We start from the raw sequence: 20,499 nt of genomic DNA, 5'->3' as shown, positions 1-20,499 counted from the left end.
TCTTATAAGATCGGACGTTTGCCTCGGCATTTCTATAAAATACTCTTATCAGATCGGGTCGTTCGCCTCGGCAGTATCATGTATCATATTCTCATGGGATCGGGTTTTTCGCCTCAATATTTTTATAAAACACTTATGAGATCGGGCTGTTCACCTCGGCAACTTTATGAACTTCTCTTATAGGATCGGTTTGTTCACCTCGGCATAATCGTGCATAATATTTGACCAAAAGCCATTGTATCCATGATTTTTTCCTAATTTGAGTTGTGATGACCTATCTAGTGGGACCATATTATATACTCCATTTAAGGAGGTAACCGATATTTTAGGGCTTGTGTTTACTGTTCAGATGAGGATCGTATCACGTACCTATATTTGTTTTACTGTTTTATTACCATGTTTCATACATGGTTAATTTCTATTGTACTTGATTTAATGGACCACTAATAAGTGTCTATGTCGACCCCTCGTCACTACTTCTCTAGGGTTAGGTTAGATACTTACTGGGTACATATTGATTTACGTACTCACGCTACACTTCTGCACTTATTGTGTAGGTATATACATTTTTGGTGGTTTTTTGGGCGCAAAGGCGCAACTATTGCGGAGACTTTACGGTGAGTTGCATCCCATATTACGATCTATAACATACAGAGTCTCCATCAGAATTATTTACATTTTTCTGTCTAACTTGTACTCCAAACACATGTTGTATTGTTATTGTACCTTCTAGTAGATGCTCATGCACTTGTGACATCGGGTTTTGGGGTGTTCTAGAATTTGTTTATCATTTTGCCTACCATTGAAACACTTTTACTTTATATTTTACTTAAATCATACGTATCTACGATTTTTTATATATTGGTCTCTCTATCTAATAAGATTCATAATTTCAAAATTTATAAAAATAAATAAATAAAGTTGGTAGTTCACCATTGGGTTGCCTAATGGCGACGTTGGGCGCCATCACGATCTATAGTGGATTTTGGTTCACGACACAACCACTGGGCCCTCTATCACTTCTCTTCTCGTTCCTTGCGGGGTGACGCTCGGATCTGTTTCCTCTTCAGTTCGCATTGTATAGTTGATATCGATCTCGGACCGGTCTTGGCTCAGGATCAATGGCTCTCTTGGATCTATCATCGACCCTGATGGGGTAAACAGATCCAGAAGGGCCCCCTAGTTGGTCGTCCTCGACCCTAATCTTCGACTAGTGCCTATTGGATGTCGGTCCAGGTTACCACCGAGTATTCCACCAAATTTTGTTTTAGCTATTCAGAGGCTAAGGAACTTCCGGGTTCAAGCCCTTGAGTGAATTCTTGAACGACCCAATCATCTACAACCAGTGGTAGGTCTATCCGTTCCATCTGGAACCTTGATATGAACTCCCTAAGCATCTCGTTATCCTTTTGTTTGACTTGAAGAGATTTGACTTTCTGGTTCTCGACCTTGATGGCCCCGGCATGGGCCTTTACGAAAGCATCTACAAGCATAGCAAACGAGTCAATGAAATTTACGGGCAAGTTGTAATACCATATCATTGCTTCCTTGGACAAAGTCTCCCCAAACGTTTTTAGTAGTACCGACTCGATCTCATCGTCTTCCAAGTCGTTCCCCTTGATCGTGCATGTATAGTAGGCCACATGTTCATTTGGATCTGTGATCCCATTGTATTTGGGGATGTTGGACATGCGAAACCTCTTTGGGATTGGCTTTGGTGCCACGCTCGGAGAAAAAGGCTTCCGGATAAATTTCTTGGAATCAGACACCTTTAATATCGGGGGTGCTCCCGAGATTAGATCGCCCCTGGAATTATATGTTTTCACCTTCTTGTCATTAGCCTCAATCCTTTTCTCACCTGACTCCACCCGTTTCGTCAATGCTTAGAGCATTTCATTTCCCCAGGACTCACCCCGAGCTCGGCTTCATCCAGTCTCTCGGTAATTTATTCGTCCCTTCGGGTGCTTTACCGGAATTGTTCAGGCTCCACCTTGTTGGAGATGTGGTTTCGACTCTACAACTATGCTATTGCAACTTGTTAAGCCTATAATATCTCGAAAATTAGTCGTAGGCTCACCTCATCACCCTCGCCTTTGGGCGCCTCTCGAGCCGTTGGTCGGGGTCCCCCGTGAATACTGTTTTCGGGATCAGTTGGCAAGTTGATGTCGATGGCCACCTATGAGTTAGCATCGCCCGGATCGATAATTGGGACACCGTTAGGATCGCCAGGAAGCATATCATTGCTAGGCACTAAATTATTATTTTCACCGTGATGGCTAGACTCAGCGACAACGTTCAAGTAAGTAGACTGAGAGTTAGGCATTTTTGTGCTGACCTGAAATTAAGATTTTAAAAAACAAGCATAAAATAGGGTGTGTTATATGGATTCTTATCAAATCCCTACTATTATCCTTAGCCTCACTGTGGGCACCAAACTGTTCACCTTAAAATTAGGTAACAATTGAATTTGTACGCAGTTTTAAGGACACATGTTTTGATTCAATATGAATAATTAAGAATGCTGAAAAAATGAATTAGAAATGAAGTGGTGCTTATGCTTTCATGAACCGAAGGTCTATAGGAAATAGACTCTCGATCCTCACAAGGTAAGGGTAAGGCCTACGTACACACTACCCTCCCCAGACTCTACAGTGTGGGATAATACTATGTATGTTTGTTGTTGGAAAATGAATTAGAAACGAAATATACGGCCAAACCAACTACGACGTTTATGGACAAACTTGAACTTAGGTTGCACAATGACTTCGTCCTCAGTTGGACCCTCGATTCGGACCCAGTCGTGAATGAAGAACAGGACAAATGAGCAAATTTCATCACAATAGCTAGAAGGTAAATATAGACTTTTGTTTCCTTGAATCGCGTGCTACAATGTGTCAGATTGAAGAAAATTTTGTCCTTTATATAGTAGGAGAATTTTAGTCCTAGTAGGTAAAAAGCTTCTTCTCCCGATAATTGTTGATCTATAATCGATATCGAGTGAGATTCGCGTCGTGATGTCCGGTTGAGGGCGAGCATTGCGGCCCCCTATCAGTGGTACATAATCGTCTACCGTGTCTCCCAAGGTCTAGAAGTCATACTCGATACGGGGTGCGTCACTTTACTACGTTCGATGTCATACATATCATTCATTCTTCCCGGGTCTCGACAAGCCTCTGGCCCCGATAACAATGTCGCAGGTCCGTGTTCCCCTTTCGTTCTTCACCCGGGGTGGACATTGCCCTCGATTTTACCCATACACAAGTACAATTTTTACGAAATTAAAAAAAAAAGTTATTGAGCTCGCTTCAATTTAAAACTATCTTAATCTTAATGTAACAACGGAACCTGAAGGAAAATAGTACTGGTAGTCTGGTACTGTAAGAGCCCGTTTGGACATAAGAAATTTTTTACTTTTTTCTTTAAAAAAAATATTTTTTTTTTTGAAATTAATGTTTGGCCATAAAAATTTCAATTTTCACTTGAAGATGAATTTTGAAATTTCCAAAAAATTTAAAAACTCCAAAAAGTTATTTTTTAAAATTTTCATGATCACTCACAAAAATTCAAAAATAAGCCAAAATTATATCCATGTCCAAGCACAACTTTAACTTTCAACTACCATTTTCACTTGAAAAAAATTTCATTTTTTTTAAATTCGGAAAAGGGCCTAAAATGCCCCTCTACTGTATGAAATAGGATATCCTAGCCCTCTGTTAAAAGTTGGCCCCTTATCTGCCCTTGCCGTCTAAAAATGGGCTCAAAAATGTCCTTCTCCACTAATGGGAGTCTCTGAAATCCACGTGGAATTACATTTGCCTAATTAAAAATTCCAATCCTAGTTTAAAATGCTACATGGATTTAAAAATACCCCAACCCCTCTTATTTCCCTATCCCCTACCCCCGGGCCCACCCCCAATTTTTACTTAACCCGTTATTGATAAGTTAACTCCTCATTCTTTTCACCATTTAACCATTTTACATTTCTCTTCCTACTAAATCCCCAAATTGAACGATGAGCTAGGGTTCTGGAGCAGTGTTCATCTCCGATCGAAGCTTGAAGATTTGGTGTTGAAGTTGTCGTTTTTTGTCAAGTTAGTTTTTTTACTGGTTTATTTGCATTTAAACCGTGGGGTAGATCCATAGAGGTTTGTAATTATAAAAGGGGAATAGAGATGCATGTGACATTTTTTGGTATTGTGACCATTTCATTAGTTTATTCATATGTTTTGCGTCTTTATATGTTTGTTTATTATAGTATGAATCCATTTCTGTGGGGTTGGTGGTCCCGAAATAAATGAATCTTTTTTTAGGGTTTTTAATTCAATCTCAGAATGAATATGTTTGTGCGGTTGGTGTTTTTAATTCTTTTTTATGGTTTAACTCTATTTTTGAACTGTTGCTTTCAATGATGAGGTGGTCCCTTTGTGTTTGCCCTTTTCTTTTTGTTGCATGTGCTAATTGAAGATGATTGAAGAAGTTGATGTTTTATTCTATTATGGTGGCAATTGGGTCATTTCACCTGAACTAGTCTACAATAAAAGACTTCTGCACTCTTGGCTTCGTTATGATGCATATTCACTTTCTTATAAGGACATTTGTGAAGAATTCACTTCCAAGCTAGGGTATATTACTGTTAAGCAGTTGTTGGTAACTGGTGCATCTGGTAGGTATTATTTGGTAGAAAATTAGGAAGGAATTAAGGTACTTAAATTTCTCTTATCTAAGGAGTTCAAGATGCTTGATTTCTTTGTCGTCGATAAGTATGATCTTAGTGTGTCTATCCCAAATATTATCCATCACACTGAGTCATATATTGTTGATATTGATGTTGGGACTGATTGTGAATATGAACTTGGTGATGACATGTTAGAAGAAATGGAAGGTAGTGAAAATGATAGTAATGATTTTGATGGAATTGACATAGAAAAAAGAAGAATTGTGACCAATGGGCTTGAACATTATAGAGAGTTGGAACTGGGAATGTCCTTCAAGGACATCAATGAAGCAAGAGAGGTGGTGGGCTTTTATGCTTTATTTAATAAGAAGAAGCTTAAAGTCAAAAAAAGTGATACAACTAGAGTTAGATACATTTGTCAAACTGGCTGTCCATTTGTGTGTCTTGTTTCAAATGATAAGAATACATCTACTTGTACAATCAAAATATTGAAGTCCATACATTTATATGATGACTGTTTTGATAATCCTAGAGCTGGTTACAAAACTTTGGCTTTGTATTTCAAGAAGCATGTGCAGAACAATCCTAAGTATGCTGTAAAAGATATGAGAGGGCGGTTGGAGAATACCTTTCTGGTGAATGTGTCTAAAACTAAGCTAAAAAGGGCTAAAAGATTGGACCTTGAGAGGCTAGAGGGCAGCTATAGAGATGAGTATAACAAGTTAGAAGCTTATAGACAAGAAATTAGACATACAAATCGAGGAACTGACTTTGTAATTAACCTATCAAAGGATGCACTTGAACAAGGAAAAATGAGGTTTTTAAGAATGTACACTTGCTTCCAAGCTCTGAAAGAAGGTTGAAAAAATGGTTTGAGACCACTTATTGGTTTGGATGGTACCTTCTTGAAAGAAAAGTGCAAGGGTCAGTTACTGGTGGCAATTGGACAAGACTGTATGAACCATTTTTATCCACTTGCTTGGCCAATTGTGGATAAAGAAAATAGCAGGATCTGGCAGTGGTTTATGGAGCGTTTGAAGTTGTCTTTGGATTTGAAAACTGGGTCAAATGTAGCTTTCATTTCTGATATGCAAAAGGTAATTAAACATGTTGATCTTTATTAGTTATTTTCATTTGTTTTGATGTTTTCTTTGAAACAGAACTGATACTTTTATTCTTTTTGATCATGTGAAAACTGTAAGGGCTCTTGGATGCTGTACGCACTATACTCCCAGATGCACATCACAAATTTTGTGTGAGACATATTGAAGCTAATTGGATGAAGAAGTGGAGGAGTGGTGAAATGAAGAAACTATTATGATGGTGTGCCTGGAGTACTTATGATGCAGAGTTCAAAGACCAACTAAAGAAGTTAGGGGAATTGTATGAGGAAGCAGCAGAAGATATACTCAAATATCCACCACAAGCATGATATAGGGCCTATTTTGATGCAAAGTGTAAGAATGAAATGGTTGATAACAATTTTACTGAATCATTTAATAGTTGGATCCTTAAAGCTAGGCACAAACCATTTATTAAAATGTTGGAGGATTTATGAGTGGAAGTCATGAACTTGTTGGCAGACAATGAGAAAAAAGTTATGAGTTAGACTTCTTATATAAGTTCAACTGCTATGAAGTTGTACAATGACTACAGGATTATTGCTAATTTGTGCAAAGTTGTATTCAATGGGGACCATGGATATGAGATATCCGAAGGAGATGATAGGCATACTGTGGATTTGAAGAAAAAAAGATGCACATGCAGACTGTGGGACTTGAGTGGCATACCTTGCCCTCATGCAATCAAGGTAATGAATCACAATAAAGATGACCCTTTAATCGGTGTTAATTGGTGGCATATCAGAGATGCTTACATGCTGACATATAAGCATAAGTTACAGCCTGTTAGGGGTCTTAAATTCTAGAAAGTTGATCCTGCTCAAGCTATGGAGCCCCTAGAGATTGTCAAAATAGTTGGTCGACCTAAGGTGAAAGAAATAGTAAACCTGATGAGGCAAGAAATAGAAAAGGTTTGTGAAGTTTATCAAGAAAAGGAAGAGTCATGGAGTGCAACAATTGTGGTGAAATTAACCACAATTGTAAGGGTTGTCCAAAGGTAACATAGATTTATTTCTTCTTAAATTTTTACTTACTACAATTAAGTAACTAATTTAGTGTTTTGCAGGATAAGGTTGCTGGAGAAATCTGCAAAACCAAAAAGAGAAAGGCTTCAAACAAAAGCCAATCATCACAGTGTTCACTGCTTGAAGATGAAGTATCGAAGATGAAGTGTCTGAAGATGATACATTTGAAGATGAAATATTTGAAGAAAAAGTTGTTGATGCTGGAACACAAAAGACAGTACAATCAATGTTCAACAATGAAGATGAAACACAACAGTCCACTGCATATGGTCCTTCCATTGGTGATGAAGAAGATCCACCATTAAGGCCCAATTTCTTTCTAAGAAACTAACAAAGTTAAAGGTGAGAAAGTCTCAAAGTGCCACCAACTGGAAATAGGAGGATTCCTTTTATGGGTGATGATAATGGAGTTTGCACACCAACAAACCATCCATATTCCCCAACCAAGACAACCTGGAAGGGGAAAGCAGTAGTCACTTCAAACCAGCTTGAACAACAAAGGAGAAAGAATATTAAGATGATGGGAATAAAAGGAAAGAACCCATGTGAAGACTAAATCTGCAGATTTCTAAATTGTTTTGAATGTGATGGCATTTGATGTAGGTGGTTCTAAAGTTATGTTTTGTTGATGGACAACCTTTTTTGCTACCAACCACAATTATGGTTTTTGTGGTTGGTTAACCACCTACTTGTTAATGACTTTTATGTTGATATTTGTTGAATGACTAGTTAACTCTGTTGATTTCTATTATCCCTTGAATGACTAGTTGATGACTATTTGTGCTTGGTTAATCGCCTATTTCTTCTGTAAATCTTGTTTGAATCTGGTCCAACAGGTATATGTGAGGGCATTTTAAACGTTTTTCAAATTGTACAGGGTCATATATGAGTCAGTTATGGTAGTCAATTCTCAAACACTTCACACCATATCAGTTTACTCACACACCTATTTGAGACCAACAAACTAATTATCACAGTAAGTAACTCAGTCATAGACACAAACATTCAAATGAATGGGAATGACTTCATTGAATCCTTGCACAAAAACATAAAATTTCATTACATAATAAAAGACAACAATTAAGCCACAATAACACTATACATATCATTTCCCCCCTAATCCAAGGAACATAACAAAACATCCCAATATCACACAAATAAAAATTCACATCTTCTTCCGAAAGTTAGCAGCACGCACAACTGAGTACTCTAAATCAACCACTGTCTTCATTAGAACATTTCTTTCCAATTCCAAGGATTCTATTCCTCCATGATCAATGAGCATCATAACATTCTCAAGATCGACAACTTTCTTTTGGAGTACATTTCTTTCACGGATTAGAGCTTCATTTTCCTTCTTTAAACTACATATGAGATTTGAAATTCTAGGAGGAAGCTCCTCATCTTGCCATTCCCAATAGGAACATTTTTCATCCTAAAACCAAAAAAAAGAAATTACAGTCAAATCGAAATAATTAAAAGAACCCATCAATAAATTTACTTACCTCATGCTTAGGGCACTTGAAAAACCTTCTCCCAGTATTTAAAAGAGTCCACGCCATGAAATAATTAGCAGCAAGTCCACAACGACACCTCCTAATCGACCCATTTAAGCTACTCGAACATTGCGACATTGTCTTGGAGAAATCTCCAAAACAAACTGAGAAAGATGAAAAAGAATTAAACCTAAACTAGAACCCAACTCGAAATCGACAAGGTGACCCAATTAGTAGGAGAAATCAGACATCAATGAAGGTCAATTTTTTTTGAAGGAGAAGCTTTTGGGATGAAAATGGGGAAGAAAAGGGTCTGGTAATTAGAATTAACCTAACGGCTATATTAAGTAAAAATTGGGGGTGACCCGGGGGTAGGGGTAGGGAAATAAGAGGGGTTGGGGTATTTTTAAATTCATGTGGTATTTTAAATTAGGATTGGAATTTTTAATTAGGCAAATGTAATTCCACGTGGATTTTAGAGTCTCTCATTAGTGGAGAAGGACATTTTTGAGCCCATTTTTTGACGGCAAAGGCAGATTAGGGGCCAACTTTTAACGTAGGACCGGGATGTCCTATTTCATATAGTAGAGGGGTATTTTTGACCCCTTTTCCGTTTAAATTTTACAGTTCTTATGTCCAAATGCCCAATAAAGAAAAAAAATAATCCAGGGTCCTTTCATATATAAGCTCCGGTAGCGCCTATTTTTCTCTCATATCACATCTGATTACTCTTCGTCAGCAAGCATTCTCACTCAGGTAACTGCCGATCTCTCTGAATACTTCTTCTCACTACCCCGGGCCTCTATCTACTTCGATCGACGGTTTTGATCTTTCTATAATGTTCTTCTTTTGATTGTGGTCGTTAGATCTAGGGATTTGTTACTGTCTGATCTGATTTGTAGTTACGTTTTATGTCAAATCAATGCGAAGATCCGAGCAATTTGCGTGGTTATAGGCAGGATTTCACCTTTTTATGGTGTGAATTTAGTGATTTTTTACAGTGTACATTGTATTTTGTTGTTATTGTTAAATTTTATTACATTGTTGATGCCTGTGAAGTGGGTGATATTTTCATTTCATACTAACTGTTTGAAAATGTTTTTTTTTCTTACGGCTTTGAATTTGCGTTTCAAAATCCAGGTGGTATACGATCTATTGCCTAAGATCTGATTCAGCAAAATCTACTAAGCAGCGAAGATGGTAATGTTGATAATTTTGTAACAACATAGCTGTTTAGATTGGAATGTTTTGTGACTTTCTTTCAAAAAATTAGTGATTAGTAACTCTACACCGTCGTTCTAATATGTGCTGCAGGTTGTTCTAGCAGCTTCGATAATTTCTAAATCTGGCAAAGGTATGTCGCGTTATATATATGTTCTTGGAATCTTCTGGTTTGTGGAAACTAGTGTGATGTTAGTTGATGACTTTTATGGTAGCATTCTACTCAAGTTATAGCATGTACACAATAATTGCTACTCCCTCCTTTTCATTTTATATGAGGTGTTTGACTGGACTTGGAGTTTAAGAAAACATGTTTTCAGCTTCAAAATGGGAATGCTACGATAAAAAAGCTTATAGATATAAAAAGGTGTCATTTTTTTCGGTAATGGGGTTTTAAGCCAAACTTGTGCTATTTTGGAGTCTAAAGCTTGGAATTAACAATTCTGCATTAGAAAAGAAGTTGCAGTTTGAGTCAATTTAATATGTAAACTTCTTGAAAGAAATGTGAAAATTGCAGATAAGCCAGAGGAAAAAGTTCCATTTAGTTAACCACAAAGAGTAACTAACCTCTAAGACATATGTGATATTGGACATGTAAAATGTGAACTTGCAAGAGACTAGGCTGATGCTACTACCGATACAGAGAAAGACAAGGACTTGATTTCTATCGATGTGAAATTCATTCTATTTCTCTGATGCGCATGTCGTCGATATTTTACTTATGTTTAACCAGTTTTGTTGCAAAGATGCCAGAGGTGTTCACTTTGGTATCATATTGTATTTGATTATCTGTAATGGTTGGCACTTGTCCTCAAAAGATATATTTATCTTTATAATCTGCAGTTATTTCATGGAAAAAAGTTTTTGGTTTTTTACTTTTTTGTTTTGATCTCTCTTTTTGGTGTTTTACTAGTGTATGAGATGTCTTAATATTTTGTGGTTACCTAGTAAAGACATTTATTTTAAGAAAAGTGCGAGAAAAAGATTCTAATGCCTCGTGAGTGCTTTAGAAAATAGTAATGTTTTGTCCTACTTAATCAGTTAGGATAATATGTGACAATCACTAGAAAGAAGTGTGGCAGGCTTCCTGTTGTATTGAGAGAAGAAGAAAGACAAGGGAAGAGAAGAGGCGGCGTGGTGTAACTGCTTTGTTTTTTTTTTTTTTGTAGTTTAGATGTGACTAATAAATATAATTCAGTAATGTTTTCCTAGAAGGGAGGGAAAAGGAAATGAATGTTTTGCAGAAGAAAACAATAAATCATGGAATGCAAACTTGAATTAGAAAGAAATGGGAAGTGGAGAGACAATTGTTAACCCTCTAAAAAATGAGAACATAGTTGGAGTAATAACTCTAGCTGTTTGTCTTTTGTAGCTGTTATGTCCGACCACTATTACATAACGATAAAGCTGGGGGATGGCCAAATTGTTGGAACCACCAAGGGTTCTATTTCCTCCGTCTGATTATACTTTTCACTTCACTGTGATGTTTCCATCTTCTAATTTTGTAGGTCTAGGTCAGAATTTTGTTGAATTTCTGACTCTTTCATATATTTCAGTTGAATGGAAAGTCTGTCCACTATGATAACCCCTCTTGTAGGGAATCAGCTGTCCCATGATGCTGTCTGTTTTATAATTTATTGATTTTCTACTGCAGAAGCAGCTTCTTTTGTTTGGCTGTGTTAGGACTTAGGATGTGCTATTCAACATTTTCTTGCATCTTGATGTCCAATATTCTTCTATTTATGTAATAGGATGGATTTGCACTGATCACTACTGTATCATCTCATTGTCTTTGCAGCACTTGTCTCGAGGCAGTTTGTTGATATGTCTCGTATAAGAATTGAAGGGTATCTTGCAGCTTTCCCCAAATTGGTTGGTACAGGAAAGCAGCATACATATATTGAGACTGACAATGTGCGATATGTTTATCAACCGATAGAGTCTCTGTACTTGCTACTTGTGACCAATAAACAGAGCAACATTCTTGAAGATCTGGAGACACTGAGGCTGCTGTCTAAACTAGTATCCTTTCTCTTCTTCTGATACTGAAGTTAAATTATCCTTTCTTCTTAGCTTTATTCATCTCTGTGCATAGAATATTGCTTCTTTTCAAGAGAAATGCTTTTCCTCTTTTGGTTTTTAGTTTCTTTAACCTGCAAAATGTAACTCTAAAACTCAGTCTAAATATTTATAAATAAACAAGCTTTCATGTGCATGCTGCTAATTTTTTTTTTCTGCAAATGGAAACATTTGGGCCTATTCCTTGACTGTTATTAGGTGCCTGAATATTCTTATTCACTGGATGAGGAAGGAATTGGCAGTACAGCGTTTGAGCTTATTTTTGCATTTGATGAAGTGATCTCTCTTGGACACAAGGAAAATGTCACAGTTACACAAGTCAAGCAGTATTGTGAAATGGAGAGCCATGAGGAAAGATTGCACAAGTTAGTCTTACAGAACAAGATAAATGAAACTAAGGATGTCATGAAGCGTAAAGCCAGTGAGATTGACAAAAGCAAGGTAGTCCAGAAGGCACACGTTACCTGTGCTAAATGTTTAATTTCTTCCCTTTTCATGTATTTGGTCTATTTGATTGTACTGATTACACCATTTTCTACACATCTTTGCAGATTGAGAAGAATAGAGGTGAAAAAGGAGGTTTCATGTCTCTGCAATCCATGGGTTCTGGGAGAATCGATACTGGCTTTGGCAGTGACTCAGGCATATCTAGCGGAGGAACTGGTGGTTTTGGTAGTGGTTCTGGATTTGGTCTAAGCCCTGACGTAGACACATTTTCCACCAAATCCAAGGGTTTGTATTTGTTTCACCCTGTCATTGTGATGTGTCTTTTGCTCGTTACTAAACTTCTGTAGAGGGGTACATCACCAAGTTTTGCATGTTTGCTTGTGCAACTTCTTATTCTTATAGATGTTTAGTATTCTGCAGACACCCTTTTGCTGCTAAATGCATATATTGTGTAGGGAAGCAGTAAAGTTTTGATGAGTCGCCCTTTTTGATAAATGTTCGATATAGGAATCACTTAAAAAGAAAATAGTAGGAAAAAATGCTTTATAGGTGATGAAAGAGAATGAAAATGACGGACGAAGAAGAACACACAACTTCCCTCCACACATTTTCCTCACAAAATGTAGAAGGTTGATAAATGTGACACTGAGAAAATCAATCGTACAAAAAAACCTTAAATATTCTTGAAGAAGGAAGGGAAAACAAAACCTCCTTTTGTTTCCGCTTTTTTCCTTTTAAGAGATTTGTATAGTTCCCTCTTTCTGTGTCTGTGACAATGTGTTTTTGGGCTGATTTTTTCTTGATAGATTTTCATAGAACTTTTCTCGTGTGTGTGTAGTTTGATGGCCTGGAATCAGTTGGTAGGCCTGAAAAGTTTTTCTATATTGGGTTACTCTTTCTTGGCTGTGAAGCATGTTTCCTTTTTATCCTTTGAAATATCAAAATTTCTTATTTCTTGGTAAACCTTGAGAAAATTGGTTGGAAACCAATTATAAAGATGTAGCTTATGACATTTCTGCGTACCAGGTCGTCCAGCTGCATCTGCTACTGCTCCACCAAAAGGTCTTGGTATGCAGCTAGGTAAAAATCAGAAGACCAACCAATTTCTGGAATCCCTGAAAGCAGAGGGTGAAGTTATTGTCGAGGATGTGAGACCAAGCATTGGTCAGGCCAAACCAGCTGCTGCTCCACTAACTGATCCCGTCACATTGACTGTTGAAGAAAAGATTAATGTAACACTAAAGCGTGACGGTGGTGTCAGCAACTTCGATGTCCAGGGTACTTTGTCTCTCCAAATTCTGAATCAAGAAGATGCATTTATCCAAGTGCAGGTTCTCTCTCTCTCTCTCTCTCTCTCTCTCTCTCTCTCTCTCTCTCTCCCTCCCTCCCTCCCTCCCTCTCTCCCAAGTTTGCCGAGTTTCTCATGTGCTGAGGCTCCCTGGAAAGTCTAAAAGTGTCAGGAGTATGTCCAATGTCAATAATTTTATTTGTATTCCCTATCTGTGAAAAAGAAAAAAAGAACCCAGTAAAACTTGCAGTTTGCATGTTGATGTCCTTGTGAAGCGGAGTTCGTCATCTATGTCCTCTGCAGCAAAGCACTGTTTCTAGCTCTACTCATTTGATTGCATTTGATATGCGACTGGCAAACAATTGAAAGAGGGCACAGAGAACCTAATGTTTGTTCCAGCACTTGCAATAAATGATTTCTCCTCTAAGGAACACTAGTAAAACATTTCCATTGGTACACTCTTTATAATATAGCTGAAGACTCAACTAGGCCTTTTTCCATTTGATGAAGCTAGATTCTGTATCTCTGCATTTGGAGGTCTATCTGACGCCAGAAGGCACTCATATTTGCTTTTGCTTCTGTGAATTTTGTGATAATGTAGTTCACGTTCATTCTGTACTTTACGTTCAGATTGAAACCAGTGGTAATCCAGCAATCCTCTTCAAAACACACCCAAACATGAACAAGGAGTTGTTTTCTAATGAAAATATCCTAGGCCTTAAAGATCCAAATAGGCCATTCCCCACGGGTCAAGGTGGTGACGGCGTTAGTCTTTTGAGGTGGAGAATGCAAACTGCAGATGAGTCAATTTTGCCATTGACAAGTAAGCTTAATGAATTTCAGTTGACCCTGCTCGAAATCTCTATGCTGTCTTCTGTGTTTTATTAATATTATACGGTATCATTGATTTCAAATATTTTGTCTCAGTTAACTGCTGGCCTTCAGTTTCTGGAAGCGAAACCTATGTGAATATCGAGTATGAAACCCCTGCACAGATTGATCTACAAAATGTTGTAATTTCTGTACCCCTTCCAGCTCTTAGGGAGGCTCCAAATGTACAACAAATAGACGGAGAGTGGAGGTGATCTTTTGAATTTAACTTTTGGTCTTTTGCTAGATTTTAAAGCTCACCCCTTTATATCAGAGATTTATTCTCACTGGATTTCAAACTGAATCTAACATAGATCTTATGATAGAGGCTTTCAAGGCTGAAATGGCCTTGCACAGAGATCATAATACTTCTAAGATGCTCATTTGTTTATTGCGAAAACGTTCAGTTTGTATCACTATGGTGAGAGCAAGGCAGTTGTTTCATGTGTTTTACTCATTTGGTTGCTTATAGATAGGATTTTTGGAGAATCGGTGGTTTAGGAAGTTCATTTGAATGCCACCTAGTTATTCCGGCTGCAGCTAAAGCTGTATTGTTGTGTGGTATGATAAGTGTTGAGGAAAATGGACAGGCAGCGGAATTGCAACACAGAATGTTTTATTTCAGCCCTTTATCATAGACCTAGTAGATAGTTGGCCAAGGCCCCGATACGAATTGACCAAAGATTTTATTTAATTACTGTTCTGAGGCATAGATGATTGACTGACTTTGTGTTACTGGTAAGTTGTATGGAGCTGCTAGATTGTGCTGTACAGATTGCCAAATATTCTATCTAGAACTTAGCATTTTTCGCCCTCTGATCGCAGGTATGACCCCAGAAATTCTGTTTTGGAGTGGTCTGTACTTCTCATTGACAATTCAAACCGCAGGTTAGCTTTTATTAAAGTTTGTCCTTTTGAAGCACACAGCCATTAAGGCTTGTCTGTCTTTCTAATGTGTAAGTTGGAAACTTTGCAGTGGAGCACTAGAATTTGTTGTTCCGGCAGCCGATCCCTCGGTCTTCTTCCCAATTTCTGCACGCTTCACTGCCTCAAGAACTTTCAGTGACCTGAAGGTTTGCTCCTAATCCTCCATGTTATATACTTATATTGCTTCAATCAATTTTGGCCTTCAGTTGGGGAGACTCTTATTTTTCCCGGGTATGTGCTGACCTGATTAGACAGCTCGTGTCTGGAGATTATTTGATACTCTTGATACACATGCACAGCTAATTTGATTTATTTGCATGCAATCCTTATATCTGATCTGCCATTATACCTATTCATTTCCGTGGAAGAATCTTCCTGTGGCTTGCAATCCTGGTAACTGTTACAAAATGTTGGAGTTTTCTGTATCGTGATTCTATGCATGTTGATCTTTTGCTGATATGTATCATTTATATAAGTTATCCAGTTGTGTCACGGAACTTCCATTTGGGAAATTTGGACACAACAATTAGTGTGCTGGACGACGATATAAGTAACGTCAAATCTAAATACAGTCCCTAGTTCTTTGATTAATATGAAAGAAATATAATTGCTCTACAGGAAAAATAACTGAATATCTATAAAGATCCAAGAATCAAAAGACTCGTGATTATTGTCTCTTTTCACCTAGTCTTCGCTTCATAGTATGGTGTGTCAGCTGATATCTTTTGTAACTGTGCAATTGATGTGTTGCTTTGGTTGAGATCAAGTTTAGTAGTAGCTGTTCTTATCAGTTTTTTTCACTATGCTCAGTACAGTTAATCTCCAATAGCTTGTATTAACCATGTGTCCGGAGTTGGTTCCTTTTATGGTAACTTGATTTGATGTAAAATTTTCAGGTTGTCAACATTTTGCCTATAAAAGGTGGGCCTACTCCTAAGCATTCTCAAAGAACACAGCTGGCCACGGAGACTTACCAGGTCGTGTGACCATAATGCCAGGCAGCATCAGATGTGCCCCTCTAGCAACATTATAGGACTGAATATTTCATTTTTTAAATATTTTTTTGTTTAGACTTATATGCTTTTTCCTTCCCCCTTCCAATATTTTTTTTTTTTGCAATATTATGTCCGACGATGGGAGTGACTTCTTAAGACTGATCTTTGAAAATCTTGTGCATTTATAGCTCAAGGCTGGCTATCAACAATGGCTTAATTGAATTTAATACTACTTACCTTAATTTGACGTGTAGTTGCTTTGTGTATTCTCTTTCTATTATTGTTTTCTTTTCAAGAACTAAAATTTCAGCATTCTCTCACCTTTTTCCAACTGCGTTGAATCGGTTCTTTCAAATTTCAATCTCGTTCAAATTCTACAGTTTTATCTTTTTATTTGTTTTTCTTGAAATGCTAGTAGTCTCGTCAGATATCTCTTTGACATTGAAAATATTCTTTCGTTGATAATTCTCTAGTCTTACATAAAAAATTAAATATTTAACAGCTTCTGCTTCAATTCCCAAGTAAAAAAATAAAATCGAATCACCCATTTTCTATTTCGAATGGTTCCTTGTTCACTTTTGGACTTTTAGGGTGTGTTTGGTAGAAGGAAATTTTTTTTTTGGGAAAATATTTTTAATTTTTTCATGTTTGGTTGGCTTAAATGTTTTGAAAAATATTTTCCTTATTAGAAAAAGAAAAAATATTTTCCAAAACTCATTCTCAACTTTCTCCACCCTTACCAACCCACCCCACCCCCATACCCAACCCCACCCCACGCATATTCACCCAACCCCCTCTCTCCAAAAGGTTTTTTTTAATCATCACCCACCCTGCTAACTCCAAAATTGTAATATTAAATTGCTGTTTTTTGCTTTTCTGCACCCCTGCCACCCCCCCCCCCCCCACTTTTTATTTTTACTTTTTTTTATTTTCAATTTTTTTTGCACCACCCCCACCTGGCAATTTTTTTTTTACTTTTTTTTTTTTGTAATTTCAAATTTCTGTTTTTTCGTTTTTCTTTACACCTCGTCCCCCTCCCCGAGAATTTTTTTTAAATATATTTTAGTTTTAGTTTTTTCATCTTTCGGTTTACAGGTTCAAAATTTTACAAGTTCCAAAGTTATGAGTTCGGAGATTTATGTGTTTGAAAGTTGACGGGTTTAAAGTTTATGAGTTCAAAAGTTCGTGGTTTGGAAAGTTTAGCGGTTCGGAAGTTTATGAAATTTGTGGGTTCGGAAGGTTGTTGGTTAGAAAGTTTATGGCATCATGTTTATTGTATATAAATTATTTATGAATACTCTTGAGAAGTTATTTTCCTTAATTTGCGTACCAAACACCGAAAAATGAATAAGATTACCACTTGTTTTCCAAGAAAACATTTTCTTGGAAAACATTTTCCGTTATACCAACACACCCTTAAACTTCTTTCGATTTCTTTATATTCGGGAGCAATTTAAAAATAGTCAGATTTACAAGTGGTCATTCAAAAATAGTCACAGTTTCAAAAGTTATCCAAATTTAGCCACTTTTCATGTAAAGATAAATCTGAATGAAAATATTATTCAAAATCCGGAAAATACTCCAGCATAATATACTGGAATTCCAGTATAATATACTAGAGTTTATAATATATTAGAATTTGGAGTTCCATTGTACTGGAGTTTGGACTGGAATTCCAGTATATTATACTGGAGCCAACAAAGTATACCGGTCCAGCATAATATGTTGGAAGTTCATACACAGGTGCACCGAACTCCAGTATATTATGATGCACCGGTCTTTGCTACAGCAAAATAGTGACTATTTTTCAATGACTTGACAAACGCTGGCTATTTTTAAATGACTAGTCCAAAAACTAGCTAGCCCGTGCTATTTTGACTTTATATTCTCGATAACTGTTTCAGGAGTTTAGATTAATTAAATAAATCACTAGTAGTCCATTTTTAAAGGAGAACAACGAAAGTTCAACTCGAGATTATTGTACCAAGGCTATTACTCCGTAATAGAAACAAACCATTCTGTTTCTAGAAACTCCTTTTATATTTATTTATTCGAAAAATTTAAGATCAGAAAAATGTTATATTTCCATTAAAAGTAGAAGAGTTTAATGAGGCAATTGCACCAAAATATAAGGGCATGTAGTTGTTTGGGTTACTACAGTTGCTGGAAGAAGATACGTGGATTTATTTCTATTCAATTAGTACCCATAATACATCGAAAGTAGCATAATGAGGGAAAATATAAATTACCCAAAATTCATGCTATTTTAAAGTTTCAGCAATATACCTATTATAGAAGTATTTATTCTTGTGCACAGCCGAGAGAGACAACACACTAACACATGCATATATAGATAATTTACCGGATTCAACTTAGTAATATCAGTCAACTATTTCGAGGAAAAAAACAAAGGAAGAAAATGAACTTTCAATAATAGACAGCTGTATCATCTTGTGGATCCTTTTGTGAAATAATGCGAAAAATGCATATTATAGCATTCCTCACCAGGTGCTTATTAAATAAGATTTATGTAGCACACCAACTGGTATACTATATAACATCTTTTAAATATTTATGTGTACAAATCCCATCCCTCTGTTTCTTGGTCAATGATGGACAACTACATAAGTGGACTAATAATTGAAATTACACGAAGAAATTACTTTTGGTGACATAATACGTTACCATATTATGATGAAGGATGAATCTATCTCAGCTTACCTTCCAATCAACATCATTTTTTGTCCTCTACCATACTTTCCAACCCTTAAACCTATCTACCTCATTTCCACATCATATATATACAATGCATACACACACACACACTCACTTCTTCTTGGATAGATTCGAATATATAGGGTCAAAGAAACAGCACGAGAAAATGGAAGGATACACCAAGATCAACGGAAACAACACTAGCAACAACAAATCAAGATCCACAGATTTCTCAGATCTCCAATCTTTTCCCCAACCACACAAAACCAATGAGAATCTTAGTCCAAACCACACAACAGTTCATGAGGTTCAGATCAAGAACATAGATCTTGAATCCATATCGAAAAACCAACATAGCAAGAGCCATGAAACCCATGATGAGAATGAGAATGAAAATGAAGATGGCATTGCCAATGATGGAAAAATGAAGGGAAACAACACTATTCCTGCTGGTGTGAAGTTGAGCAGGGCTTGCTCTGTTTCAGCAGCAGCTACAGCAAACAGGTTTAGGCTAGAAAGACAAGGAAGCAAAAGGAGTACTACTACATCATTTCAATCAGTGAAGAGAGTTTTTTCAATGAGAAGATCTTCATCAGTTTCTGAGAAGTATTGCAGGATCCATGATCAGGGATTCACCATTTCGTCTCCAGTATTGGATGATGTTACTGAAGCTAATGAAGGTATGGAGATGAAGAAGAAGAAAAGTGGAAGTGGCAGAATCCTAAAAGCCTGTAAGCGCCTTTTTGGAATCTAAAAGTCATCACAAAGTGTACTCATTTCATTCTTTTTTTTTAAAATAATTAATTTAATTAATGAATTCTCTGCTTGTTCAAAGTCAAAGAGTTTTTTATAGTCACTGGCTACACTCATCATATGGTGGAGTATGTATTGTTCATTACTCGCTGGTCCCCACACCCAACTCATGAATGCAAACCTCACATTCAGGATTCAAAGTCAATAGTTCAATATGAATGTGATCTATTATATTTTCAAATTTTTTTTTTTGAATATGCATATGAGGTTGTTTAACAGCCTCTCTGTCCTTCCAGGAGAGGGGTAACGTTGCGTACATCTTAACCTCCCCAGACCCCACTTGTGGAAAACTACTGAGTTTGTTGTTGTTGTTGTTTATGCATATGCGGTTCTAGTGAAAAGTAGCGGATTCAGTTTATGACACAAACTCGCTCTAAATCCGCCTCTAACCTTATCTCTCATAGATAATAAAAGTTTGTACATGTGTGTACTCTAGAGAGGAACTCCTGCAGTCCTACTTCAATCTTGAGAATGTTAAATCTTTGGCAATTTATCTCTTTCTTTGCACTTCTTTGTATATAGTTCTTATTTCAGATGATGGGAGTCTCGTTATGTTATGGAACATAGGTCTTGCCCTGTTTAACTATTTTATTTTAGTTACAAAGTGTTATATTTATATACTGTATTAAGTACTGTCAGTAGTTAATAAAGTTGAGCGATCAAAACGGAGGTGATTAGTAGGTAGTTCCAAAACATCTGATATGCTTAACTGTTAATTAGTTTAATGTGGAGTCAAAGTTAAACTCAAGATGTTTGACTATGAGGAAGCTGATTGAGATCCAAATCTAGGCATAAACTAATGAGTTTACAATTCAAAGTTTAGCCAG

The 20,499-nt window shown here is 36.8% G+C and overlaps 1 protein-coding gene across 1 annotated transcript; it reads left to right on the top strand.

The window, feature by feature from the left end:
• The first annotated feature begins 8,936 nt into the window (after positions 1-8,936).
• On the top strand, positions 8,937-16,397 carry LOC107767589 (coatomer subunit delta). The gene is made up of 12 exons (XM_075217534.1): positions 8,937-9,073; positions 9,458-9,517; positions 9,632-9,671; positions 11,337-11,560; positions 11,816-12,058; positions 12,169-12,349; positions 13,091-13,395; positions 13,983-14,175; positions 14,280-14,433; positions 15,048-15,110; positions 15,199-15,295; positions 16,046-16,397. The coding sequence occupies exons 2-12, from the start codon at positions 9,515-9,517 to the stop codon at positions 16,133-16,135; spliced, it is 1,593 nt and encodes a 530-aa protein (XP_075073635.1). The 5' UTR covers positions 8,937-9,073; positions 9,458-9,514; the 3' UTR covers positions 16,136-16,397.
• Positions 16,398-20,499: the final 4,102 nt, after the last annotated feature.

The sequence above is a fragment of the Nicotiana tabacum genome, chromosome 7, assembly GCF_000715075.1.
Source record: "Nicotiana tabacum cultivar K326 chromosome 7, ASM71507v2, whole genome shotgun sequence".
NCBI classification, from domain to species: domain Eukaryota; kingdom Viridiplantae; phylum Streptophyta; class Magnoliopsida; order Solanales; family Solanaceae; genus Nicotiana; species Nicotiana tabacum.
The sequence above is the reverse complement of the archived record's forward strand: the minus strand, read 5'-3'. Positions and strand labels throughout refer to the sequence as shown.

What these genes read in the sequence shown, in the direction of transcription:
- LOC107767589 (XM_075217534.1), top strand. An exon ending in AATTTCTAAATCTGGCAAAG is followed by an intron (nt 9,672 to 11,336) that starts GTATGTCGCGTT and finishes TTGTCTTTGCAG; the next exon opens with CACTTGTCTCGAGGCAGTTT. An exon ending in TGAGGCTGCTGTCTAAACTA is followed by an intron (nt 11,561 to 11,815) that starts GTATCCTTTCTC and finishes GACTGTTATTAG; the next exon opens with GTGCCTGAATATTCTTATTC.